The 27,500-nt window shown below is 40.1% G+C and overlaps 1 protein-coding gene across 2 annotated transcripts in view; it reads right to left on the bottom strand.

The window, feature by feature from the left end:
- Nucleotides 1–27,500, bottom strand: part of LOC137993435 (collagen alpha-1(II) chain-like) — a 57,694-nt gene that overhangs the window by 6,794 nt on the left and 23,400 nt on the right. For both annotated transcript variants that reach the window (XM_068839282.1, XM_068839281.1), the window contains exons 19-62: nt 27,059–27,112; nt 26,657–26,710; nt 26,393–26,446; nt 25,365–25,418; nt 25,148–25,201; nt 24,489–24,533; nt 24,237–24,290; nt 23,956–24,000; nt 23,514–23,567; nt 23,352–23,405; nt 16,311–16,364; nt 15,333–15,386; nt 14,571–14,624; nt 14,249–14,293; nt 13,068–13,112; nt 12,767–12,820; nt 12,185–12,238; nt 11,519–11,572; nt 11,337–11,390; nt 11,067–11,120; nt 10,627–10,680; nt 10,501–10,554; nt 10,363–10,416; nt 10,225–10,278; nt 9,819–9,872; nt 9,285–9,341; nt 8,756–8,809; nt 7,378–7,431; nt 6,789–6,842; nt 6,482–6,535; nt 6,352–6,405; nt 5,623–5,676; nt 5,457–5,510; nt 4,849–4,902; nt 3,735–3,788; nt 3,478–3,531; nt 2,208–2,261; nt 1,892–1,945; nt 1,730–1,783; nt 1,573–1,626; nt 1,403–1,456; nt 829–846; nt 429–446; nt 37–54 (exon numbers count right to left, since the gene is read on the bottom strand). In XM_068839282.1, coding sequence (XP_068695383.1) covers nt 37–54; nt 429–446; nt 829–846; nt 1,403–1,456; nt 1,573–1,626; nt 1,730–1,783; nt 1,892–1,945; nt 2,208–2,261; nt 3,478–3,531; nt 3,735–3,788; nt 4,849–4,902; nt 5,457–5,510; nt 5,623–5,676; nt 6,352–6,405; nt 6,482–6,535; nt 6,789–6,842; nt 7,378–7,431; nt 8,756–8,809; nt 9,285–9,341; nt 9,819–9,872; nt 10,225–10,278; nt 10,363–10,416; nt 10,501–10,554; nt 10,627–10,680; nt 11,067–11,120; nt 11,337–11,390; nt 11,519–11,572; nt 12,185–12,238; nt 12,767–12,820; nt 13,068–13,112; nt 14,249–14,293; nt 14,571–14,624; nt 15,333–15,386; nt 16,311–16,364; nt 23,352–23,405; nt 23,514–23,567; nt 23,956–24,000; nt 24,237–24,290; nt 24,489–24,533; nt 25,148–25,201; nt 25,365–25,418; nt 26,393–26,446; nt 26,657–26,710; nt 27,059–27,112 — 2,235 coding nt within the window. The remainder of the gene's footprint in view (nt 1–36; nt 55–428; nt 447–828; nt 847–1,402; nt 1,457–1,572; nt 1,627–1,729; nt 1,784–1,891; nt 1,946–2,207; nt 2,262–3,477; nt 3,532–3,734; nt 3,789–4,848; nt 4,903–5,456; nt 5,511–5,622; nt 5,677–6,351; nt 6,406–6,481; nt 6,536–6,788; nt 6,843–7,377; nt 7,432–8,755; nt 8,810–9,284; nt 9,342–9,818; nt 9,873–10,224; nt 10,279–10,362; nt 10,417–10,500; nt 10,555–10,626; nt 10,681–11,066; nt 11,121–11,336; nt 11,391–11,518; nt 11,573–12,184; nt 12,239–12,766; nt 12,821–13,067; nt 13,113–14,248; nt 14,294–14,570; nt 14,625–15,332; nt 15,387–16,310; nt 16,365–23,351; nt 23,406–23,513; nt 23,568–23,955; nt 24,001–24,236; nt 24,291–24,488; nt 24,534–25,147; nt 25,202–25,364; nt 25,419–26,392; nt 26,447–26,656; nt 26,711–27,058; nt 27,113–27,500) is intronic.

Raw genomic sequence — 27,500 nt, 5'->3', positions numbered from 1 at the left:
ACACGTTGGTTTGGGGACTAAAGTGACAAGCCTTACCTTCAATCCTGAGTCTCCCTAAGTAAGAAACAACAAGAAAACGTGTTGCTTTAATTAGTTACTAGTATGGTCAACGGTTTCTTTTGGTACAGTCAGGACAGAAGTAGATAACGCAGGGTCGTATAAGCAAATCGCGTTATAAAACAAGTGAATGCCAGTCGATATTTATCTCTATATACTCTGTGAAACAATATTAAAGCTAGAAAATGATGGCTTTCGTAGCGCAGTGAATCAGTGAATGATCATGTAATCAACTTGAATATTGTTTACCATATTGTTATATTTATACTTGCAACTTGCTTGTTATTAGAAGAAACCTTCAACTTTGAGGAGCGCAGGAATTTAATAAATACGTTCAAAGCGGACTAAAGGACATTGAGTGAAGAACTTACCGAGATACCCCTAACTCCCTGAAAAGGAACAAAAACGAGAAATGTGTCAAGACGTTCTACGTGAAAACCGGAACGATTGGTCGTTTCGATGTCATGTGTAAGAGGCAACATACATATTTTAACGTTACAGCTAGAAACGCAAACTTGACTATTTTGTACGGGAGGATGTCCGTTTACTGAAAATTCGGGAAAAATTAGGCCACTTTGGGTACCAAAGAAAGAGTTTTCAGGCGTGAAACTTCGCCATTAATTCGTCTGTTTTTTCTTAGGTTGAAAACAAGTTGACCATATCCTGGTTTCACGTATACCGGTAGCTTTTCGGAAATTTTGATAAACAACCCATACCCAAAAAATAGGAGAACGACAACAAGCTAAAACAAGAACTAGGCAAACGTCTTACCCTTTCACCAATGAAACCCTGAAAAGGAAGGAGTATTCGGAGTTACCAATCCATTTAACATACAGCAGATGGGTACGGAACAAGTTAGATCATAAACAAGCGATCTGCAGTCAGCAAATTTAGGATCGTTTTCGGTTAATTCTTCCGCTATGGGTCCCTTCCGTTCTTTCTTAGGCAATAGGAACAAGGAGTTTTGGTTCGACGTATTAAGGTTACCAAATGTGGTAAACTCTGAAATAACGTAGCAAGCATATTTCAACATAACGACTGTATAAATTCAATGGAATCTCTACATGAACTCACCAATGGAAAAAGTCCAAATATTTAGCTTAACGTCCAATGTCGACTACAACGTAATAATTCTTACATGTAAAAGTGTCCTTCACAAAGAGGCTACATGTAATTCTTGTTTCAACTCTAAGACGAGTTTCAAAGCAGACCATGCAATTTTCAATAGGCTTCACTTACAAACGGGCGAATAAGGAAGAAAATTTGAATTAGTGACTCTCTCGAATCAACATGTACTGATCTCGATCTGCAGAAGTAGACTCACCGCTCCGAGGTGGCCACTTACCTCTTCTCCGTCAGCACCTGAGTCTCCCATACCACCACCCTTACCAGGCTCTCCCTGATTTTGAGACAAAATCAAACGAAAGGTTCATTTGCGACAATTAATTAAGACATCTGTACACTACTATCGTGTACTAAAAGAGACAAGCCGAACAAATAAACTAAAAGGGTTACCCTTTCTCCTGCAAAACCAGTGTCTCCACGCTTTCCCTCAACACCTTCAGGACCCTGCCGAGCAAACGCTTGTACTTAAAGTTTCGCAATGGTTGTATAGCAGTCTCAGTCTACCTAACTTCAGTTTCAACGTCACAGTACAAAACAAAGAACTGACCTTCTTTCCTGGCTGTCCTGGCGGTCCCTTCCCTCCAGGTCGTCCTCGGTCTCCCTTGAGCGTCGGAAAGAGAAACCAAAAATTATCCATGAGTGTGTCAGGCAGCAGGAGTAATGCAACAAGAACATGTCTGTATCAACGACTATCACAACAGCATTTTACCATCTCGCCCCGCATGCCTAAGCCGCCCCATAAACCCTTTTGTCCAGATAATCCCTGTAAAGAGAGTAAAAGGGCCATTTAAGCACAACTGAAAACAGCATGTTATGTTGAACATTAACATGTATAGTTATTTACAAGGCCCTAGTTGTTCAAAAAGTGGATAACGCTATCCACCGGATAACTCACTGTCCATTTGATAGCGCAACTGGTTTCGCTATGATTTATCCACTGGATAGTGATTTATCCGGCGGATAGCGCTATCCATCCTTTGAACAACTGGGGCCAGGCAAAGATTGCAGCAACAAAACATAACTACCTCAAGTCCTCTTTCTCCTGGGAAGCCTACATCTCCTCTTTTGCCTTTAGGTCCCTGTGAGAAAACCCAAAATACATAGTTTGGATGAAAAGAAAAAGTGTTGAATATACGGACTCGTCTTGACTTGTCTGAATTCACGATTGTCGTGAATTCTTAATTTTTTATTCAGCTTCCATCGCTTTGTATTCTGACTACCTGAGGATGGCAGAAGTCTCTGTTGAAACGTGTTTTATAAACTCAAAGCTTTCGCCGTTTTCTTAAAATTCTTAATTTGCTTTGAATTTACTATTATCGTGACACTTTGCCCCAGGAATTGTGGTAGCATAGAAAATGAGGAAATAAAAAAAAATCATATCCGTGGATTGGTTTTGAACCCGGAGTTTCTACTCTACAGGAACCGCGTCTTTCGCTTCACCACTGAAGATCAAAACACCACAATCTCAAAAAAACATTTATTTAAGTCTCCTATGGAATAATAATTTGGCCTAAGCTGTGATTTTAAAATGTTTAGCCTTGTCATGAAGTTTGGTAACCGACCATTTGCAGTGTTTAATATTGTTTGTTGTCGAATGATAGAGCGAGTTTCAATTGAGTGTCGTAAAACCAAAACCAAAGTAATTACTTTGGCCAATCAAAAAGGACTGAGACAATCCGGCAAACCAATCAAAACTCGAAGTAATTACACGTAGCCGACACAAAGCGCGGGAAAATGTGCACGCGTGAGCCACGATTGGTTTTGGTTTCACTTCTGATTGGATGAAAAAATGGCGCGAGAACTTTGAACCAATCACTGAGTGAAGTAATCATAAACCAAAGTAATTATCTAATTACTTTCGACACTCAATTGAAAACCGCTCTAATACAGCATTATCAAATAGTGTTTCAAATATTGTCCATGTGCAGCTAGCGGTGTGGCGGTCAAGTGGTTAGGTGACGGGTTAATCAACATTCTCAGGTTCGAGTCCTATGTCCATACAATTGGGTTATCGTTTAAAAAATATATGACCATTTCCCATAATCAATATCAAGCTTTCAGTCTTCTAAATTAACGATAATAGCGAATTCAAAACAAATTTAGAATTCACGTTTATAGTGAATTCAACGTAGAGAATGGGTTGCCGAGAGGTAACTTTTCAAGGTAATGTCAATGAAGATTTGACATAGCTGCGAGGAAAGGATGGAGTGTGAATCATGGCGGCACGTGTGAAAGGGGGAGGAGAGGGAAAAATCCTTGAAATTTTCAAGATACCCTAAACCAACCGCACATTACCTGACGTCCTCTGGGACCTTCAAATCCTGGAATTCCCGGAGGACCAGGGCCTCCCTAGAGAAAAAACCTTAAAATCAATGCTCTAGGTAGAGACTCATAGTAGGCAAGAAAGGTTTAAATTTCAAATATGTCTCAATGCTTTAATAACGACAATCTAATAATTTATCCATTGGCTTTAACTATTTACTATTACCTATTTCTCGGACCAATGTGTGATTAGATAAAAGGGGAATATTATGGGGAAAGAAAGTAGATACCATTGGTCCTGACAGTCCACTCCTTCCAAGGACACCTTGGTCACCTCGCTCGCCCTAGCAAATGCATAACAACATCTTTCAGACCAACAGACTAGCACTACTAAAATGCGCTCGTTTGCTTAATATTTAACTGACACTAGGAGCCCGTAATCAGGGGCTTACAACTCCATTACTAGGTCTATGTAACGGCATTTTCACAGATCAAGGTATTTTTAGACGAGTTTTTAAGGACGGTGGCTACTATTGTTATTGAGCAAACGTTCTGCGCATCTCGAGATACTCGGGTTTCCTATCGGTGATGCTTACCAATACAGTGATATTTTTGCGCGGTTTAAAACTATCCGGAGAAAACAGATCTTAGTAAGTACTCTTCGTATCCAAAAAGAAAATTCGGGATAACCATGCATTTTTGGGAGATAATCAAGCTTCGATTTGAGAAAGAACGCCATACATTGCTTTGTATTTTAAAGCTTTTTACAAATATCATTCATCAATTGTCTTTGGAAAATGCGTGGTTACACCCAAATTTCTGTTTGGATTACAATAACACTTGTTAAGATCTACATTTGCTGCATAGTCATAAAATCATAAACTGGGGCAAAAATACCTTTGAATTAGTAGACACCGTCCTTAAATAAGATTTGGCTTGCAAGAGTGACCATTCTCAATCCTATGGGTAACAATTTTTTTCATGCAAGACTTAAATCAATCTTAAAACTGATGCATCGACCTTGAAAAACTGAACGTCTTTCCTCAAATACAACGAAGTTGTACCCTCAAAGCCAGGGGCTCCTGACAGACACTTTAAGCGTTTGTCGCTGTATGGCACTTTTCTAACAATCACGGATGGAGTCAATTTACTTGACACCTTGGGTCACCTGCTCGGTTAGTTCTACTATGAACTGTTTAGGTGTCCCAAACTCTACACAATGAACCTAAAATTGAGAAATTTCTTTTCTTCTTTCTATCTTTTATTCCTATCATGATTTAAAACCATTGAATTGTATTAATATTCGATGTAAGTTTAAATAAAAATTGACTTGACTTGATGACAACCACAAACGGTCATCAGCTGTTTACGTTGACAAATAACTTACTTGGCTTTTACATGTACCTTTTCGCCTTTGTCGCCTTCACTTCCCTGACTACCCAATTTCCCTTGTCCTCCCTAGGTAGAAAATACACACAACTGGTGAAAAAGACACGAGAAAACGAGCAGATTGGTCGTCATAAGGATCAAGTCCAGTGTTAAGGCGTACGAGACACGCTCTCGGTAAAAAAAAAAGTTCTACGAGCAACACACTAACCCGTTCTAAGGATGAATACTCGTAAAAACTATTATTCCTATATTAATCGCAACTATTACACAATTCTCGAATCTGATTAGTTCTGTGTGCGACTATTTGTCGCGAAATTGGCACGCGATCACGTGGGTGTCTAATTACAGGTATTCAATTTACACAAAGAGGTACTCAAAGACCTTTTATTCTCGCATTTGGTTATAGTTACGATTAATTAGTAATAGGACTTCGTGTCGCACAATTCAGGGGTAATCGTGCTCGTAATTTCAAATCGGTCTCGCAATGAAATTACTCGCCCGATTATTCCCTGAATTGTACTCCACTCAGTTATATTACTGTTACAAATTTGCGAAGGTGATTCCACAATCAAATAGCAGACTTCAAGAACTATACTAAGCAAAATCACAATGTTTCTTTTAACCTGTGGTCCCTCTAATCCTGCCACTCCATTTTGTCCTTTGGATCCACGTTCACCCTACGATAGAAATATCGAGCCTCGTTTGAGCGCAACAGGACTCACGGTAAAGACCGGGAAAGAACGCTTAACGGTAAAGAACTTGAAAAACGAGTTATCATCGCAAGCTTACCCGCTGTCCAGACGAACCACTTTTACCATCTTTGCCCTTCTTTCCTTGTCCGCCCTATAATGAAAGCAAATCATCAATGTTCTTCCATGTTCTTCTCGTCGGACCGTTTAAGACCAACTGTGTTCGAAGAAAGGGAACGCGTTCTAATGTAGCAGGACTATAGCAGGACTGGATTGGAGGTAATGAGAAGCATCATTCAATTTTAATGAAAAACATGTGGCAGCGTTACTTTCCGCATACAATTCAATAAAATTTAATGATATACACCGAACAAGGTTAAACTAAGCGCAGGGGTGCAGGGATGGCGCAGTGGTGAGAGCACTCGCCTCCCACCAATCTGGCCCGTGTTCGATTCCCAGATTCGACGTCATATGTGGGTTGAGTTTGTTGGTTTTGTACTCTGCACCAAGAGGTTTTTCTCCGGGTACACCGGTTTTCCCCTCTCCTCAAAAACCAAAACTATTTTATTTGATTTGAAATTCAATTTGATTTAATTTGATTTGCGTTGATTTGTTAATTTCAATTTACCGTGTCCCCAATCAGTGTTTCAGCGCAAGAAGATTAGACACTTAAATAAAGTTCCTTTCCTTTTCTTTTTCACGTCCACACTAATGCGTTTTTGAAAATCCCCGGTTTCTGTTTTTTCAACACTTTTAGTATAAGTGGGAAAAAACGTCGAATGTAGTCCAATAATCTGTGATTATTTGAAGTAAAAACCGTTGCGAATACCTCTCCTCCGGGAAATCCCATCAGTCCGCGTACTCCAGGGACACCCGAGATACCCTGCATGATACGAAAACAGATGCAAGTAAGCGGTTGGATGAATGAATACTTGTTGCATTACAAAGTTTATACGTACCCCAACACCCATGATGCCGCTATCCCCAGGAGGACCGGGCGCGCCTGGTAAACCCTGCAAATAAGCAAGAACACAAAAGACCAGCGTTTGACAAATTTGAAAATATAATTGCTAAGTTGAAACGTGAAGTCGGGAATACGCAAAATCCTCGGTTATCAACCGACCCCCTTTTCTAATGGAACAAATATGCCAGAGGACGAAGTTTAAGGAGAAAGCTTTTCATGGTAAGTGATACACACAATTCAGTTAAGGTTGGCCCTGAAATATTCATGCTTGCGAATTAAACGTTAGTTCTATCGTAATTTACCTGACCTCCAGTTGAGCCTCTCTCTCCCGTCCCTCCAGGTGGCCCAGACAAACCCTACAATACAAACGTAAGTGTCATGCACTAAACCCGGCTTTCAACGACAACCTTTATTCGAACTATTACATAAATATTTACAATGTAAGTAGGGAAATTAAATAAAATTAAATAGAGTACTGCGGATGAAACGTACGCTTTCGTCATTTCTTTGTGTGTGAAATTGAAGCGTACTGTAGCGTAGGCGATCCCCATAGGTACCCCCCTTAGGAAAAATTGTAGTCACGTGGCGATGGTGCAATAAGAGTGTGCTGAGTGTTGTGTTAACTGTTGATCAGTGATTAAAGAAACCAAAATGTTTTATTGTGGAATTGCGGCGTTACAGTACTTTGGACAACAAGGGCCTCATCGCTGAAGCATGGTGCTGTAAGGTTACTTCTATGACGTGAAAATAATATGACCAAGTTTGCGGCTCTGGTTAAGAGGAACCAACCCCCCAGTGCTTTTCTCATCTTAACTTTGCCAGAGAGGTAAGAACCATGGTTCTCTACGGTTGCTCCTTAAACTATTTATTGATTTGACATCGACTTATTACCGTTACTCCCGCCACGCCGCGTTCACCAGGACTCCCTTTTTCACCATGAATACCCTGTTAGAAATGGGAAAAAAAAAAACAGTGAAACTGATTATCATCTCAGTGTACATTGACTCTATACGAGAACAATCATCGCATTAGATAGCAACTAATGGAGAGGAAGCCTAAACAAATTAGGCTTGAACGAGAAGTGAACCAATGGCCGTGCGAAGGCGCTGCATCGCTCCACAATTTGTGCCATTGAGCCATCTCGGAGCTGGGAAGTAGCGAGTTCGTACTTGATCCCGTACGAGGTGAAATAAATCTAGTTGGAAATATATTTTGAACTGCGGTTGTAATGACAATAATCGAGAATGATCATCACAATTGAGATCAACTTGAGCACTTGCAAAGAAGGCCTGAAAAAAGATCCAGGCTTGAATGCCGAGCTCCTAGAAGGGTTGATAGGTCATGGGTTCGATTCCCGTTTAAGGATTTTTTTCTTGCAGTTTTACTGTTCTTCAAGTCGCCGGAGTTAGACTGGGCTCCACACAAACGTTTCACTTGTTTCCACCAGCGCTTTGGATCCTCTTTCTTAGCATGTTCCACTTTGCTTTTATAGAAGTTTCTTTCGCACGCCTTCCTCTCGCGATTTACCGTATTTCTATAAATCTAAATTGTGTCGACTGGGCGCCATATTTGTGGAACGCCTTTTGCCTCTTTTGTATGGTGCCTGGAAAATAATGTAGCATAGTTTTAAAATCCCTTTTTATGTTGTGTAAATATTTTGTCAATGATTAGTATATACATGTATTTAGAAATAAATTATTAGTGGTATAAGTTTTTAATATAGTTAAAACTGTAAATATGCAATTCAGCCAATCGGCTACCAAAGTATTTGCCAATAAACTATCTGTCTATCGACTTGAAACTGCTTTACTTCTTAAATTGCTGTCTGCTGGTATAATGACATTATCGCTTAGAGTCACTACGACCACAGTTCAAAATATATTTCTTCCATGTATTTCACAATCATTCAATGAATATCGGAAGCAGGAAAAAACTGAGTTAGCTCACGACTCTCCCGCTACAGACTTAACAGAGACCAGGCACGTCTCGCGAAATAGGCTTCATTACTACAATCCGGTTCAAACGACTTTAGGACAATTGTCAAACTTTTACTGTACATGCTTCCATCGTTATACGTGCAACGCGTTTTCTTCTTTCGCTTCCTTTTTCGCCCCCGTCCCCCTGACAATGTTCAAATATTCGAGCGATCGATGAACTAATTTTGATTTTGGATACCGTGGCAAATCAAAATTGTAATGGGGGGAGGGGGGAAAGCGGAAATTGTCCTAAAAGGTTTGACCTCGATTGTAGAAGAAGTTACTCTGCTGACCTTTCCTCCGTTTTTCCCACTTGATCCTCGACTTCCCTTTTCGCCACCTTCTCCCTGAAATGATCGTATCGAGCAAAACAAGAATAAGCAAGAGAAAAACCTGCCAATTTCTCTGCGTATCCAGGTGATCTGGTGACGTTATTTGGAGGACTGGGAAGAAGAATTTTAACGCCGTATCCCACAACCGCGCCCGGCCTTAGGTGTTGTTTCCAAACTCCCTGCAGTATTGCCATAGCCAAAACTCAACAGATCATTACGTGTGTAACACATTTCCTGTTATTGAATGAACATTGAAGTAGACCCGACAAGATCTAAGCTCGCCTCTGCCAAGTTGAATTCGAAAATAAGGCCGCGCACCGTTGTGCGATACGGCGTTAAAATTTTTCTCACCAGACCTCCGAATTACGTCACCAGATCACCTGACATTATGTTAGTAACTAACTCCCAAAATCACGCGGTTTTGCAATCTTTGCCTTCTCTAAAGAACCAGAGTAGCAAAATCTTTAGAGCAATCAATAAAAAAATGTACCGTCTCTCCAACGTCGCCTTCTTCTCCGATCGCCCCACGAGCTCCAGGCTCACTACTCTGAAAGAGGACAAAAAACAGTCAGGGGTAAGTTGAAACATTTTGCTCAAGAATAATCCGACAGGCAATAAAAAGAAATCTTCAGTAGGTTGAGGGAGAGTGTCCAAACAAAACTTGCATATAGAATTTAAATATTCTTCAGTTGTCGTTTCAAGACGTTTCCATGTACTTTGTAACCAACATGCCAGTGGATCGCTCGTTTCTACTTTTTACGCGCAAGCAAACCTGGGTCGTACAAACGCCAGCGACGTGAACGTTTTACAAAAAAGCATCCGTCGTCAAAGGTCCATAATAAGACCCTGATCTTCCGTTTTCGATGGTATTAGTGCGAACGGAGGGAGAAAACGGATAAAAAAGTAGTGTGAATGGACCTTAAAGGAAACCACGTTCGCTAATGAATCAGAAGAGGCGCATCTAACTCTTTTAGAGCGTGACTGACTAAGTGCGGTAAGCATGCTTTATTTCGTGTTAACTTACCACAACGCCCATGTCACCCGCAGATCCTGGTCTTCCTCGCAAGCCTTGCATTCCCTATGTACACAATTCAAAGGGAGAGAAAATGTGAGCGAAAAACGATACATTTCGGAAAAATATCACCTATTCACTGGTCTGGAGCACAAAGGACGCTTTGCTTCCATGACTTCACCTGAAAGTAAACTGGCTCTGCTTTTAAGGGCCTCTAAAATTCGCAAATCCTGGCCATAGCCTCCTCTTTGTCTTTTAGATTTTCTTTTCGAAAAATACTGTTATCCAAGAATGTCACAGTAAAGTGGATGAACACTTTCGTTGCCGTATATTTTCAACCAGCAGAGAATTCACCCACAGTGCAATGACATCATGGGTCATGCGCATTACAACAACAGTAGCAATGGCCACACCAAACCTCTCGTCCTCCAATTCCTATGTCACCCCAGGGACCAGCACTGCCATCTTCTCCCTAACAAAAACCATGACACGTCATGTAAAACAGAGGAGTTAAGTTGGCAAATCAAAACACGCCAAGTATCGTATAAAAAAAAACCTTTGGTCCGCTGAAACCTCGAGCGCCCATCAAGCCTGAAACTCCAGGGTAACCCTGTGGACAAAAACCCAAAATAAAAGCAGAGTGAAGTTGCGAAATAAAGCTTATAGCAGAGGAAAGAAAAATAGACCTCCTGACCTCTTTTCCAGGCTTTCCTTGAATTCCAGGCAGTCCTGCACCTCCAACATCTCCCTAAAAGATTCAAATGCGGTGAGCGTAAATGCGTGGAGACGATTGAAAAAGCATGTAACAGGAAGAAGTAACCTTCGGTCCTTGTTCTCCCTGAGGTCCCCTAAATCCTGGTGCTCCAGCTTCACCCTGCACAGTTGAAAAGGAAAAAAAGAGAGAAGGCAACCGTTTGAAAATGAAAGCATTTTTCCGTGTATTAACAACGACTTTGAGGGTGAGATCGAGACTTGTAAAGCATGACAATTTTATCAAACTACTAAATTGTCTCAATTACCGGCGCCCTACAGCAATAAAAGATTTGAATTTATCCTTCGTTACCTTTAGTAGAGCATTTGTGCTCAGCTCGATAAGCTTAAAACTTTCATAAAGTGATGATGATGATCATGCATGATGATTGGTTATTACATTGCACAAGCCTTATCCAGATAGTTTGAGGATACAGGCAAGCTTATTGACTCCCTAATTCCTGCGAAGCACACACAAGCGCTGTTTCCAGGCTTCTCTATTTTACTTACATTAAAGCCACGTGTTCCTGTACTTCCCGACAATCCGGGTGGTCCCGGGGCACCCTAGGTGACATCCAAAAGAGAGAGGGCACTTATATTAATAACGAGTTGTAGTACAACACAAATACAGCAATGGCACAATAAGCTTATTCTGATTCACTTTTCCTGAAATGCATATGTGCCCGAAGGCGTAAATCCTCTCAAAGCAGCTATTGCTCTTAATAATGCACGAGCCCTGTAATACCCGTCAGTTTATCAAAGGAACAAAGCAATACTTACAAATGGCCCTGGACTTCCTGGGGGGCCCTTTGGACCAGGCAAACCTACGACACCCTTTAAAAGAGAGATTCCACATTGAAGCAGCATTACAAATTTGGTCATAATGTTAAGTATCAATACCATAAAACATCTACCCGACAAAAATTCTCAGAACTTCACTAACACTTGAAACGAGCAACAACCTTTTCTCCTGCTATCCCTGTCGGCCCTTGTAAGCCTGTAGGTCCATAATTACCCTGCCAAGACACCAATAACACCTAACATTGAGCATCACCTTGCCGATGTTGTTTGGAAACACTTAACGTATAGAGCGGTTTTCCATTGAGTGTCGAAAGTAGTTAGCGAATTGCTTTGGTTTTGCATTACTTCACTCAATGATTGGTTCAAGGTTCTCGCGCCATTGTTTCAACCAATCAAAAATGAAACCAAAACCAATCGTGGCTTGCCCGAGTATATTTCCCCGTGCTTTCTCTCGGCTATGTGTAATTACTTCGAGTTTTGATTGGTTTACTGGATTGTCTCCGTCCTTTTTTTATTGGCCAAAGTGATTACTTTGGTTTTGGTTTTACGACACTCGATTGAAACTCGCTCTAACACTGCCAAGGTTTCATTACGAAATATGCGCATCATGTTCGATTCTCAGGCTAAAACACTGTAAAAAACTTAGCAATGTATTAAAGGTCTATCGTTACTGACAACCGCTCTAAAGAAGCCACTTATGTCCAGAAATGCGCGTATAAGATGCACACCCAATTTTGACATCCAACACCAAGTGTCCCGTTAAATCTATGCATTTGCTATCTCTTGTCCAACAAAAATTAAAAGAAATTCCTCTCTGTTACACAAACCTGTTCTCCAGCAGTCCCCGCCAAGCCTGGTTTGCCTTGAAGGCCAGATGGACCCTACGAACAGGGATCTACAGTCAATATTCCAATAATTATTGCACAAGGCCGAGGATATATGTAAGGTTTGGTTTGGTTTGCCTTGAAGGCCAGATGGACCCTACGAACAGGGATCTACAGTCAATATTCCAATAATTATTGCAAAAGGCCGAGGATATATGTAAGGAGGGTAGGGTTGATAACACCCTCCGATATCAGGGGTGAAAACATAAAACATTCTTCAAACTATCGTGTGAAGGACAAGTTAAATACGTTATTTCCAGAATATAAAACCGAAGCTGTTAAAAAATTGTGAAAGTCACAGTACAATAACGACTTGAGTTCACGCCATTTGTTCGTTGCTAGAAAAAGTATTGAACAAAATAACAATGTTGTTATACAAGGGATATGAGCCAGTTTACAGTAAGAATAACTCCAGCTTTGTCGCAACTGTTCGACAACTGGAATGCTTTAACATCATTGCCTAAGTACAAAATCTGCCAGAAGCTTCAAACTAGTCACATAAAACATGATTTGTCTTTCTCCAACCTGGGGTCCAGGCAAACCCATGATTCCTTGTGATCCCTGAAGGCCTTGTTCGCCCTGCAAACAGAAGAAAAGGAAAACAACTATTTACATTGAATGTAAATGCATAACAAGTTAAAATCATTTTTTGATTAACAGCAAATGAATTTTTTTTTTTTTTTGCTAAAAAGCATATAGACCCCGTTGCAGTGAAACCGTCAACAGGAGTTTCGTTTCTCGCCTTTTCTTCCCGCCGTTTTCATCGGTAATCTTTTTCTTTTCTTTAACATCATTTACAACTGGCAAGACAAAATATTCAACTTACTGGGTCCCCCTCAGGGCCTTCTAATCCCTGCTCCCCATGTAGACCCTGCAAGAACCAAACTTTCACTAAATACACGTATTTACCACTTGACAAATCTGGAGGAAATAAGCTATTTAACCCCTTTTACAAAATAACAATTCGTTTTAACAGATATCCGCTGAAGGCAACGGAATGTTGTAAAAGAGAGACTTTCCGAATACTAAAATCAGCTTAGTAAATCTAAAAAAAGATGGGTCAACATATCCCATTTTTTTGTACGATGGACACTTCTGTCGTCCCTTAAAGAGGTTTTCGAAGCGCAATTAATAATAGCACTTACCCTACGTTTTAACTGTACGTAACACATATAGAATGCCAAGGTAACTAATGCTATAAACATTCTTTAAACAGTTTTGTTAGCTTTCTTTCCATATTGCCTGCTAGTAATGAGTCTGAGAGAAGACCACAACAAAAGTTCTGTGCAATTTCAAAAAACATTATCAATAGTGGTGTGGTTGCATAATCATGATAACATAAAATTAGAGCAATGAGCTTACAGAAACCTGGAAAGGAGTCCCAAAACTCGTTTGCAAGTCGGACTCTTCTCATTCTTTTCTCCCTAGGAAAGACAAGTGATTTCAAGTTAAGTACGAAAAGAAACACAGCAGGAGAAAAGAAGTGAAGAGTCCGATCGCCTCTTTACAAGGGCTGCCACACTTGCTCTTGAGTTTAGTTGAACCATACACACTTGGCCTTTGAAATATCTGCCAGATTTTGGAGGAAAACTACAACAGAAGTAAAACTGTCTACCGGTACTTTATTGTTAAATTGACATTTCTACAAGCTTCCTGGCTGCTCGTTTCAAAGTGTGCTAATATGTGGCAACCACTATGTAGAGAGGTGTTACTTCTGTCATGACTTTGTTGTCTTATAGACTTGGCAAAAGTAACGGTCTGGATTAATTTGTCAGCAGAGGAAGAAAGGCAATGGGTGAGTGCTAAAGTGAAAAGGTGCATGAAAATTCAAACGAAATACACATTTATATGAATAAATTGAACTAAAAACTACATTGAAAAGCAAAGGAGAACACAAAATCGCTGAAGAAGAGACTGAACGAATGGTTGTAGGAGAATGTAAATAGTCTGAAGGGATACGTGCCTTAACATGGACAAAGTGGGGATGACTTAAATCTGCCTTCTTACCATTAGTCCATCTGCACCTTTTAAACCAAGGGGACCAACATCACCCTATCAAGATAAATAACAAAGAGAATGAAATTTGATTACTACTTTAGTGATGAAGAAGAGGAGTGTATCTGCTAACAAGGCATGAAAACAACTTTCGTTCTGGATGGACAATGTTAGATTCATTTCAAGAATAAAGTTAATTAAATTATGCATGGGAAAAACGGATGGATGCCCAATAAGAACTCCTCTGGCATTAAGTTATGACACTCATGCAACGGAGTAAAGAAACGTTACATCAAAATTTACTTCTTTGGAGCAGCATATTCTATTTACTGACCTTCCTTCCCACATCTCCGGTCATGCCTTGAAGACCCTTGGGTCCTATTTCACCCTACAGAAAACAAAATCATGGTTAACTGAAAATTCAAGAATATTCCACCAATAGTTTGGTCTCAACAATATAATCTGCCAAAAAACCCTAACCCTAACCTTGTGATTTGTTTTTTCTATTTAAGGTGGCTTGAACCAGTTTCACCACTTTAAGAGACGTTCTTATTAGAAGGGTTAAAACTACAACACTGTATCACATAGCAATGTTATGGTACCATAGGAAACACCAATTATTGCTGAACATAATGCGGCCACTATTGTGACATAATAGGTTATCATGCCAACAAGAAAGTTCTCCAAAAACAACCTATATTTCGTCTTTACTTGCTTATATCTCAAAAAAGGAACTCGTTGATCCCCATGTTTTTATTGAAGAATAGTATCTGCGAAAGAACTATCAGCAAAGTTTTAAAAAATTCTTGGGAGCCAATTCAGAGCTACCTTAATTTTTTGAAAAAAAATCCTGCATTTTAATTGGCTACGCTACTAAAGGACTATTAGTATTAGGCCTTGAGTAGCGAAAAGCGTGACGCTTTCTTTTGTTTTATTCCCAAATAAATATTTTTTCAACTTGCATTTGCTAATTTATTATTGCCTTTTCTGTTCAACTAGTTGGGTGATACTATTAAAAACAATTAGACCCTTCGCCCTCAAGGGCCACGGGTCTAATTGTGAAATAAACATAAATCAGAAAAAGACATGACATTACTGTATTTCCTAGGGGTCCCATCTCTCCAGGAGGACCAGGTGCTCCAGCAGGACCCTGTAAATGAATGATCACTAAGTTTAGGCAGGTACAAAGTCTAGAATTAACCTGATAAAACTCGGACTGCTCATCTCGGATTGCCGTAAAAAAAAATGATAAGGGCTCAACAAATCACCCTAGTCCTAGTCTAAAAATTGGGGCAAACATCAAATAGGTTTGGTTTACAAAACCATTTTCCACTCGATCCAAGGTGGGCAATCCAAGTTGATCTGGTCCAACTTTTGCACCTGCCATATTAAGTTTGTTTTATTTTTTGGTTTGTTTGTTTGTTTGTTTGTGGGGTTAGTACACAAGTTTTTTGACAGACCAACAGATAGTTTATTAGATATCCCGAGGTCATGGCATATGGACCGAGCGCAGCGAGGTCTGTGCGCCAAGACCGAGGGCCAAATATTTTCCTTTTTGGCCCAACCTTAACTCAGTCAATAAGCATTTTATCATATGGGCTCTTTACGCTATTCATGAGCACTCAGAACATGAAGTTTTGACGAAATAATGACAAAACTTGCACAGAAAATTTATCTAATATATTGTTTGCATTTGCTTTTCTGATTGTACATAAAAGCAATGAAATCCTCTAAAATTGCATCGCACGGAGCGGTATGTGTTCTTAGCAGGGCCGTACAACTTTTTCTGGCCCTGCTCGCACTAATGCGTATGGCCCTCATACAGGGATTTTCCCAATAGTTTTACAATGAAAGCGCACACAGGGCCATACAGGCCATATTGTAATATGCATTAACTATGGGTTCCCCCCCCCCCCCATTTGCTCCAAGGAGTGAGACTCTTTTACTCTGCCTAATGCCAGATAATTTTACTCGTCAATGAGAAGCGGTGGGGGGAAGGGGGAAGGGGGTGCAAGAGTCAATGGGTCAATAATACCCAAAGTTAGGTTCATTTATTTAAATTTTATGCCCTTACATCTCTTCCTTTTAGACCAAATGGTCCCTGGTCTCCAGGCTTCCCATAAAGTCCCTAAAAATAATGTCACCAAGTATAGTGTCAACATTGTATTATTGACTCAGTGAATTGGGTGTTTGAGGAAACTAAATAACAATGTCTTAGCCTTGACCTTCATCATTTCATTTATGACAAATATTCTGACAACTGGGTCAGTGTCCGCCTGAACCTTCATTATTTCACAAACATTTAATCACAAACATTTAATCATCATCCAATATTAATTTGTTTATAAATCATCATTATACATATTCACTATCTTGAATCTTATTGGCTAAGAGAAATTGCACATTGCACTTTAAGAATAATTATCATAATATAACACAAAATTTTACTGTCTTATGCCAGACAATATCTTACTCATCAACAGACCATTTTACAGGTCTGTGCTCTGTTACCAGGCCTTTGAATAAAAGCGAGGCTGGAGTTGACCTTGCTTTGATACAAACCTCGTCGCTTATCTTACGCAAATAATGTTGCTGTAATGCTAACAAGTTTCTATTTACATAAGAAAAGCAGTGAGGTTCGTATCAAAGCAAGGTCAACTTCAGCCTCGCTTTTATTCAAAGACCTGGTAACTGAGCACAGAACTGTAAAATGGTCTATTGGGGTTGCTTCCAGGATTAATGGTTTAGCAACATATAAGTCCACTTAATACCATGTCCCCTTTAAGGTGATTCCTTACAAAAAAAACTTTGTCAAACGATTTTCTTGAAACTTTCCCTGAATGTTCCCTACTAAACCCTGTTTTGAGAACTACAATAAAAAAGATATGCCACCGCGCTTGCTTAAGAGATATAATGGGCCAATCTTACCCCCTTGATGCCTGTATTGATACTAATCACACATGTTATTTGGAGCAAGATGGACATGTTATTTGGAGCAAGATTTGCACATGTTATTTGGAGCACACATGTTATTAGGAGCAAGGGTTGCACAGTCGGTTAGTGCGCGGCCTTGGTGCATAAGGTCCTGAGTTCGATCCCCGGATCTCACATCCTTGTTTCGACTTCTTTCCTTTCAGTGTAGCCTAAGTAGCTTTAAATACCCTTAAAACGGAGCACTGATGGAAAGAGGGGGGTAAAATGAGCGCACCGTCGGCTTCCTGGGAGAGTACTCTCTAGACAGTAAAGGAACTTCCGACGTTAAATAACGTGTACCTTTACCTTACGTTTACCTATTTCATCAGCTCAGGGTACATTTTGCGGTAGCTAAATGAGAGGGCTTTTAAAGTAACACTTGAAAAAACACCTGATAGGTTGATTCGCACTTCGCGCGTTAAGTTCTTTCGCTTACTGGTTTAATGTATGCAACTATTCTTGCAATTTATTTATCACAGCAAGTTTGCGTGAGTTGAAAGGTGACAACTAATTAGAAATTCAGAAATATATAAATCGACACTGTACTGCAAACGCGCAAATCGCTTTTTTACTTACCTCCGATCAAGAACGTTAAAGACAGTCAACAGAAGAAATCAAACCATAAGATCGTGTAGATTAGAAGATACAAATTTCAACTAGTTCAACGACTTACAACTAGTACGGATAAAAGTCTAAAAATCTACAGGGTCTTGGCGTGATCCTGCCATAAAATAGTGCCTCGAACGTAGGTGCGATTCAGTCGAAATTTGTCCAGAGGATCCCGCCAAATCAATGCTGTAAATCATCCACGCCGAAGATACCGAATCGCCGAACTTTGCATCGAGCCTACAAAGATGCCGCCTAAAGTAGACGCAAGGACCCTCGCAGGGAAAATGGAAAACGCGGTAACGATCTTCTACGAATTAATAGAAGAATTTGAAATAATCTTTTCTGTGAGGCCAGAGTTAAAAACCTTAGAGGCAGCATTCAATCAAGTGGAGACAAGATACAGGTTCATCAAGAAGCAACAAGAAACCATTTTAGACAGATTGGTTGATGAAGGTATTACCGCAGAGGAGGAACCATTGTTGACAACCAAGAAACTTGGAGACAAAGTAAAAGCTGATTTCCTTCAGATTGCCTTAAAATTTGCTGTCTATCAAAAGGAACAAGATTCCACGGAAACGTCTTCAAATGACTTTGAAACGTTGAAGACCTTGACAGCTTCAATGTCATCCATGACAACAGCAGTGACGAAAATGGCGGACACCTTGAGGTCAAAACCAAACACTAGTGGTCTGCAACGATTACCGGTACCAACATGGGACGGCAGTCGCAGATCCTATGCTACCTGGAAAAAAGAATTCAATCATTGGATGAAGAAATACGATCAAGATAAAGACGAACAACTGCAACGGTTCCGAAATGCATTGCCGAGAGGATCGTGGTGGTCTGACCAGGTAAAAAACTTGCAAAACCATTGATAACGCGTGGAATATATTGGACACAGAATTTGCAGACAAACGTAAACTAATGGACGAACTGCTCCTCCAAATAAATAGCCTTAAGCCCGTAAAACGAGACTCCAGGTCGTTCACGCACTTCGCCACGACAATATCATCCTACGCGAATGATATGGAAGATAATGGATGTCCGGTGTTGGAGTCTTCGGAAGCGCCATTTCTTATGTCTCAATTTTTGTCCAAGCTCGATCCGAACGATAATTCTCATTTTGGAAGAGAAATGAAAAGAGAAGGTAAAGAGGAAACTGTCAGTAACCTCATCACCTGGTTGCACGTAGAAGCAAGTGTCCGCTCAAGGGGCAAGAATAACACCGTGTCTGAAGACAGAGACGAGAGTCGCCGATACAGGACCCCAAGTAAAACTGAGAACAATGCCGCAAGTGGCGAAGAACCCGATGATGACACCTGTCCACTTAACTGTAAAACAAAACATCACCTCGCTGCCTGTTCTGTGTTCCAGGAGTTAGCTATCAGTCAGAGATGGGAGATTGTAAAGCAACATTGGCGATGTCGTAAATGTCTTAGAAAGCATCATACAAGCAACTGCAGGAAACCAGACGGTTCAACATGCGACAAATGCAGAAAAAATCATCACCGTTCTCTTCATAATGACAAGATTGGTGAAACAAGCTCAAGTCCAAATCCAAAAGCATCTTCTTTCCAAAGTCAGTGCCAGGCCCCCTCGAGTACATCAAATGGTAGCATCCAAGAAAATGCTGTTCACCACAAAGAGAAGTTAAAGCTCATAACTGGTTTGTGCCCTGTTCAAAAAGTTGGAGTCATGAACGGAAACGGAGAATTTGTTGAAGTCCTTGCGATGTTAGACTCTGGATCCAATACCAGTCTTCTCTCAAAGAATGCAGCCAGACGACTTGGGTTGAGTGGATCAGCAACACATCTGACCATGAATTTGGCTGGTGGGAAGAAGAAAAGTGAAGCATCACAGATAATCGACATCACTGTTGCCTCACCTGCTGACGAGGATATTAAGAAGACCCTTCAAGTGTACACTGTTACAAGGCCCTGCAGTAAAGCAAAAACGCTTTCCAAAGAATTAGTGCGACACTACCCTCATCTCAAGCACGTTTGTGATAAACTACACCTTTCGGGTGGCGCCATAGATCTCCTTGTCGGTACAGACTTTGTAGAAGCCTTCATTGATATCCACACAGTGTCCGGAGAGCCAGGGGAACCTGTTGCGAAACGAAACTGTTTTGGTTGGTACGTTATGGGACAGTTTGAAAAGAACAACTCTACTACTTCAGAAATTCAGTCGGTTGAAATCAGAACAGCAAATGTCGTAGACGACATCAAAGAACTTCTTCACCAAGACCTCCTTGGCGTCAAACCGACCAACCTTTGTACGTGTAGCGAAAACAAGATACGCGAAAGCAAGTTCGTTAAGTCCCTCGCAGCCTCAACTACCCTGGTTGACGGAAGAATACAAGTTAAGATGCCCTGGACGGAAGTGGGCCCTCCCAAACAAAGTAACTATGGCATCGCACTGAAAAGGCTGTTTTCCACGGAGAGGTCATTCCAGAAAAAGGGATGTCTCGATGTTGTCAATGAGGAAGTCCAAAAACCTCTAGAGCAGGACTACGTGATTCAAGTCTCTCCTGACCAGATTGATCATAGCAAGCCTGAATGGTACTTACCCTTACAAGCCGAAGGACAATACCCTAAATTTGAAGCTAGAGCCCCCATCGAACCTACAGCTAAAGCTGGTGTCTTGATGGAAGTGAAAATCGAGAAGACTAAAACGCCAATGCAACACGAAGCAGCCATAGCGGAATTTCAAACCAAAGTTGATCTGGATAAGTCTGAAGAAGATACTAACCCCGTTTTTCATCAACTGTTGAATACCTGTTCTACATTTTCAAAGATACGGAGAACACTCGCTTACGTTCGCCGATTTATCCAGAATGCGAGAAAAAAGAATGTTAAGGCAGGTTCAATCACTGTTCAAGAATTGCAAGGCTCGGAGAAACAGCTATTCAAGTGGAGTCAGGCACACCTAGATCCCTCTGCCATTGACAAGAAATTAACTCCGAGGCTGGACGAAAACGGATTACTTCGAGCTCATGGACGACTCGAAGATGTCAGATCGCTGCCACAAGAATTAAGAAACCCAATTATCCTTCCACGCGATCACCCTCTTGTCATCTTGCTATTACGTGACCTCCATGAAAGACGCGGACACTGTGGGTACAAAAGCCTAATTAACGAGGCAAGGAGAAAGTACTGGATCATTGGAGATCGTGGTATGTCCAAAGTGCTCACAACAAAGTGCATTACTTGTAGGAAGCTCCGAAAGAAGCCATTGGAACAACTCATGGGACAAATCCCATCCTTGCGAGTTGCAGTAGGCACCCCGCCATTCTTTAACACCACCATGGACATGTTTGGACCATTGCACATCAAGCTTAATCGTAAAACGCTCAAGGAGGCCCAAGTAATCATTTTCACCTGCATGACAACAAGAGCTGTCCACTTAGAACTTGTGACCGACAAAACGTCTGACGCTTTCTTGATGGCATTCCGTCGTTTCGCGAGTTTGCGTGGTCACCCGTGCATTTGCTGGTCCGACTGCGGGACAAATTTTGTAGGCGCACAAGGGTACTTAAAGGAAATAATGCAGAGTTGGAACGTCCCCAAGATTGAAGGTGGTCTATCTGAAGATTTCTCGTGCGATTTTAAATGGAAATGGAATCCCCCTCATGCCAGTCATCAAAATGGCGTCGTGGAAACCCTCATCAAGTCAGTCAGACAAAGTCTGAACGCTACATGCAAGAATCAAGCCTTTACCGAAGAGCAATGGAGAACATTTCTCGCGGAGACAACCTACGTCATCAATGGACGTCCTTTATACCCAAGTTCTGACCGCATATGGGAAAGCCCGCCAATTACTCCAAACGATATTCTCATAGGACATCATCTTACAATTCCTCAACCAGAACCAGAAGAAAGGATCAACCCAAGACATCTTTTAAGAAGTACAGAAAATCGCGTGAACGAATTTTGGAGATGCTGGATGAGATACTTTGCGCCAAATCTACTTCCACGAAATAAGTGGTTTCGCACCAGAGAAAACCTTCAAGTCGACAACTTAGTTCTAGAGATAGACCCAAATCACAAAAGATCCCAATGGAAGATGGCGCGAGTCATTGCAACATACCCAGGAAACGATGGTTTGGTTAGGAAGACAAGAATAAAGACTCAGGACGGTGAATACGACAGGCCGATTCACAAGCTGTGTCTTTTAGCAACAAAAGACGAATTAAATGCGAACCTTTCTTAATCAAGGGAATACATAGACCAGCATTATGTAATAGACATTACGTTATTTGTGACATCTCGAGTCATTGAATACGGATTATGTTTAAGTCGTTGCTCAATTAGAGGCAACTTCTAATTTCCGCACTGGGGCGGAGTGATTCGCACTTCGCGCGTTAAGTTCTTTCGCTTACTGGTTTAATGTATGCAACTATTCTTGCAATTTATTTATCACAGCAAGTTTGCGTGAGTTGAAAGGTGACAACTAATTAGAAATTCAGAAATATATAAATCGACACTGTACTGCAAACGCGCAAATCGCTTTTTTACTTACCTCCGATCAAGAACGTTAAAGACAGTCAACAGAAGAAATCAAACCATAAGATCGTGTAGATTAGAAGATACAAATTTCAACTAGTTCAACGACTTACAACTAGTACGGATAAAAGTCTAAAAATCTACAGGGTCTTGGCGTGATCCTGCCATAAAATAGTGCCTCGAACGTAGGTGCGATTCATAGGTAGAAAGTCTAGAGCATATGGAACACTGCCTTTTATAGATTATGGAAAAATCACTCACCTTAAAACAACATCGACTGAAAACGTTTCTCAAGTTGTTGTTTTCAAGATCATAATTTACATCCCTGGGTAAGAGGCTTTGTGTACGTTTTTAGCTATATCTTTTTTTCTTCTGATTAATTCTGATTCTTGTTTAAGAGTAAAACAACAACATACCTTTCTGTCTCAATTTTCGTAGATCGAAAACAACAAAATTTGCCATGTTCACAGAATGCGCACACTTATTGGCAAAGAATTATGGGTCATTCACAACTTTTCTCACATGTTTTGAGAACTGTTTCACCGTGTATGATCGACTAACACCATATAAAATTTACAATCATTTATGTTACAAATTTGACCAATTTATAAATATTGACACAACATATGCGCAGTTCAGGATGCACAGTGCAATACTGAGGAATCACCTTAACCCTTTCAATCCTGAGGGTGAGAAATTGAGGATATTACATGGCCGTGTTGAGATACAAAATTTCTCTTCGAGTGTTGAAAAATATTCCAATGAAATACTGAACCATTTCATGAAAGATATCGAAAGGCGCGATTTCCATATGAAACCATAGCAACAGCGATCTTTTCATGTGTGAAAATAACATGTTATCTTCACGTGTAAAGATATCATGTTTTCACGTGCAAGCTCACTTCGTATTTCATTGGTGTTTATATAATAATCGTAGATTTTACTCTTTCTAATGCCAGACGTTTTTACTCATCAATTAGAACCACCACGTCAGGGATGAATGCAGGGTTAACTGTTTATAGTTTCACCTTAGGTCCAGCCTTCCCTGTTTCTCCAATTGTTCCATTTGGGCCAATAAAGCCCTAAAGAATAAAAGAAAGAAAACATACAGTTCACTACAGTTAGGCACTGATCAATGAATTAGAATTGGTTGTACTTAATTGAAACAGAAAATCTTGAGAATTTTGTACCGCTGGTCCATGTGGTCCAGGACTGCCGACAGCCCCTCTGGCTCCTGATGCTCCCTAAAGAACAAAATTGTTGATCATTAAACAATTTACAGAACTGAAACAGTTTAAAATTCAATTGAGGCCTTACACTACTGTAAAATTGATGTTAAAATTGTTAAAAACGTTTAAAATCCGAGCTTTCGCCGATCTACGGCATCATCAGGGATAAGAAGAAATATTCCGCGTAGGGCTTATATACAGATGTAAAGTGAAAATGTGTGAAAAGCGGGAGAATGTGGGGGTAAAATGCCTAAGATAAATAAGGAGGTATGAATATGAATAAAAACGAGTGGTATGATCTAATGACCGAGTGTAAATTTGCAGAACTGCTTTATTGCATATGACTTCATAAATTAATATATTGGCAAAATGTTTGTATCACATGGAAACACTCTGTACGTACCTGTCCACCCCGCGGTCCAGGTTCTCCATTGTTCCCTCCTGAACCCTGTGAGGCAAAACTGATATTATTCTAATTTATTCCTAATTCGGGTGCATCTTCCATGCTAATGCAGGCCTGTCACTAAGTAGTACTTAGTACTCCCCTCTTTTGGAAGAAGTTTCTAATTTCCATTACCTTTACCTTATATTGTGTCACACATTCAAACAACAACATCTCAAAAGTTCCCAACTTGTTGTTCTTAAGTGCATTCTTGAGAGATAATGCTTAAAAAAGTGTCTTGCCTTTTCCCCATTTAAGCCGATGTAACCTCTTTCACCTTTTCTGCCTGAATCTCCCTAAAGAAAGGTTGATCAGTAACAAATCAGTGAGGAAAGATGTACACTGTAGACAATAAGACTGAGCATTAAAAGTAAATCTCACAAAGTTGACATGTAAGGTGAAATTGTGATCTCACCAGTAAATGCAATAATTTTAAAAGCACATTGTCAGAAAATACTCAAAAAAGCTATAACATAAATATGTTACTGAGTTACCCGTACTCCACGTCGACCACGGAAACCACGTCGACCAGTTACACCCTGGTAATACAAAAAGGGTTTGCTAAGATAATAAATTGGAACCTAAAAGCCCAAGAATAATCACATGACTGAAAGAACACAGACTGAAATCATGGGTTATTCAAATGAAGTTTAACTTTGGGTGTTTTCCTTTTGTCAGAACTGGCTGGCCAGACCCATCAGTTTGCAAGGAAAATGCAACAATTAATTTGAAGGAACACTTGCATGATAATCGCTCACATTCTTCTGGAGGAGTAAATGTCATTGTCAAAGTGTGTTAATTTGAAAGCGTTGTAGAGTTAGTCGTTCCAAATGCCCAGTCTGGCCGGTCAGTTCTGCGAAACGGAAAGCATTCTTAGACTATGACTTTTTTAAAACCATTTTCCCACCAGAATCTACAAGTGCATGAGTTGCTTCAAGGAGATGCAGTAAATGGTTCTCTCACCTCACCTATTGCCTAATTGATACTGTTTTTGACTTACTGTACTCAACAGAACTTGGCCAATACGAAAATGACTTAAACCTCCTTGTTGTTAAGCACTGGCTGAATTCTGTGCAAATGACTAGCCCAAAGAGTTTAACAAATCATCAGTGGTGAAGGTTGTCTTTCAAGCATGAAGTGCACAATATCTCACCTTGTCCCCTTTGTTTCCCTTAACACCAGAATGACCAATATCACCAGTGGTACCCTATATGAGAAAGGGTGAGCTTTGTAAGACCATAAGTGAAAGACCTTTCAGTAACTGTTACAACATTTCAGTATCCCAGCAAAGATCCTAGCAAAGTACTTTGATGATTTAGTGTGCACAGTTTAATTACAAATCAATTAGAAAGTGTTCTTAATTATATTACTTTGCTTCCTTTAAGACCATGGGTTCCACCTCTGCCCTGTTTTCCTGGCATTCCCTAGAATTTCCAAAAAAGAAACATTTGCATGAAGGACAGGGATCGCGTTAATGCAGAAATCGTGCATTTTTACGCAAATAAAATCCAAAAAATGCATCATCGAAATTTTAATGCGTCCCAGGACGCAAGGCACTGACTTAAATAACTCACACAACTTGCTTTGATTTGTCAGTATATTCTGTTGTTTGTAAAACTGTTGGAGCGATCTGTGATCATAATTGAAGTTCTAAGAAATGGGGTTTAAAACATCTAAAAAGGTTAAAACTAAATTTTCGACCGCCTTCTGCGGTCTTCTTCAGAGGAATGTACTCTGCAAGTCACTGAATGCAAATATATAGCAAAAGACGTCACTGTTCGTTGCTCCTAAGGGAGGAAACCAGTGATGCGTAAACCCTTGGAAAGGGTGCTCTTTCATTAACAGAGTTCTTGTCCAGGAATGAATGTAACGGCTCTAGAAAAAGCCTTTGTCGGCCGGTCCTATGCAAATGCGTCAATATTAATTCCAAGTTGGTTACTCTCTTTTTCTCATAATTTAAAACATACTCTTTTTCTCGCAGAGGGTCACCAAGATTTTGGGACCCCCAAAAAATGCTTGGGACCCCAATTTGGCCGAACATGCGGGTCCCAGGACCCAGATTGAAAAATCCTAGTGCCATCCCTGAAGGAAAATAATGTCCTGCACTAATTATCTTCAAAACCAAACCAACCGATATGTTGCTCTGGAACTGATGTTTAGTGTATTCACTGAAATAAACTAACAAGGTAGTTAATAACAGCAAAACTGTGAAGTCATTGATGGAAGATTGAAGTGAGGACCTCACACTTATCGAGACTCTCTGACTCAAATGTACATTTCTTTCACTGTAAAGTCAATGCTGTAATTTCTCCTTTCCCAAGGTAAACAATGATCACAGTCTGAATTCACAACACAAAAATCCCTAATAAACCCTTAACTTGCACACTGAACGGCAAACCTTATGTCCAGTTGTTCCGAATGGACCTTGACCTCCGGGATCTCCTGGTGGACCCTGTGTGGAAGAGCACACATAATAAGTATGTTATGGCATTTGAAGAACTTGATACCACAAGATTAAGTAAATGTTTACTGACTTTCCCATAAAAAAGAATATTCCTTTCTTCAGAAACTATTACCTTTGATCAGTGACCCATTATAATGACAGATGTCCTCACATAATAATATTTTTTCAAGAAAGATCTGAAATGACAACATTTCTCACCCTTGCTCCTGGAACACCTTGTTCACCTCTCAGTCCTAAAGGACCTGGAGTACCCTAAAAAAGCAAACAGTTACAAGCTTAGTGGGTAATGAATTTTTCGAAATACACCCTTCTTTTACATATTTCTTGGAGGCCTTGAACTTTTCCAACCTTATCTTTTTTATATTTCTCTTGGGAGTTTGTTCAAACTGCCAATCAGCTAGGAATCAATGTTATAATCATGTGTTGCAAGAAAAAGAGTATAATATAATTATTTAATGCTGCTACTTTACCAAATATTGTGAGCCACCAATAATAATATTTATGGCTCAAAATATTTTAGCTATGATGACACCTCTCTTTATTTTTGCTGTATATTGTTACTGGCTAAGAAAAGCATGACATAATTAACATAACACTTACCTTTTCTCCCATTTCACCTTGGTTTCCCTTTAAACCTTCAGGACCAGGAATTCCCTAAAAAATTAAATTATAAGCTAAAATAAAGCCTTGACGTTTCAGTTTTATAAAAAATGTCATACTTTTGGTGATATTTCACTGGTTGCAGTTTTCTTAACTCTTTCACTTCCAAGAGTCACTTTTATATATCAGATCTTCTCCTTGTACATGTAAGATCATGCAGTACATTGCCAAGCAGAAAGGTCATGAGAATTTATTTATCAACTAATGGTTATCATCAAATTCCTATAACTGACAATAAGAGGATTGTATGGTATCCAGTAAGGAGAATTAAAATTTCGATCTTGGGAGTAAAAGGGTTTTACATCACCAATTAATTTATTCATGGTTGGAGAATTTTCCAACATTTTATACTGTTTTTAGATAAACTGGGACTTTATTAACT

Source organism: Montipora foliosa, chromosome 2 (genome assembly GCF_036669935.1).
Source record: "Montipora foliosa isolate CH-2021 chromosome 2, ASM3666993v2, whole genome shotgun sequence".
In the NCBI taxonomy this organism is placed as follows: domain Eukaryota; kingdom Metazoa; phylum Cnidaria; class Anthozoa; order Scleractinia; family Acroporidae; genus Montipora; species Montipora foliosa.
This window is presented reverse-complemented; position numbering and strand designations above follow the sequence as displayed.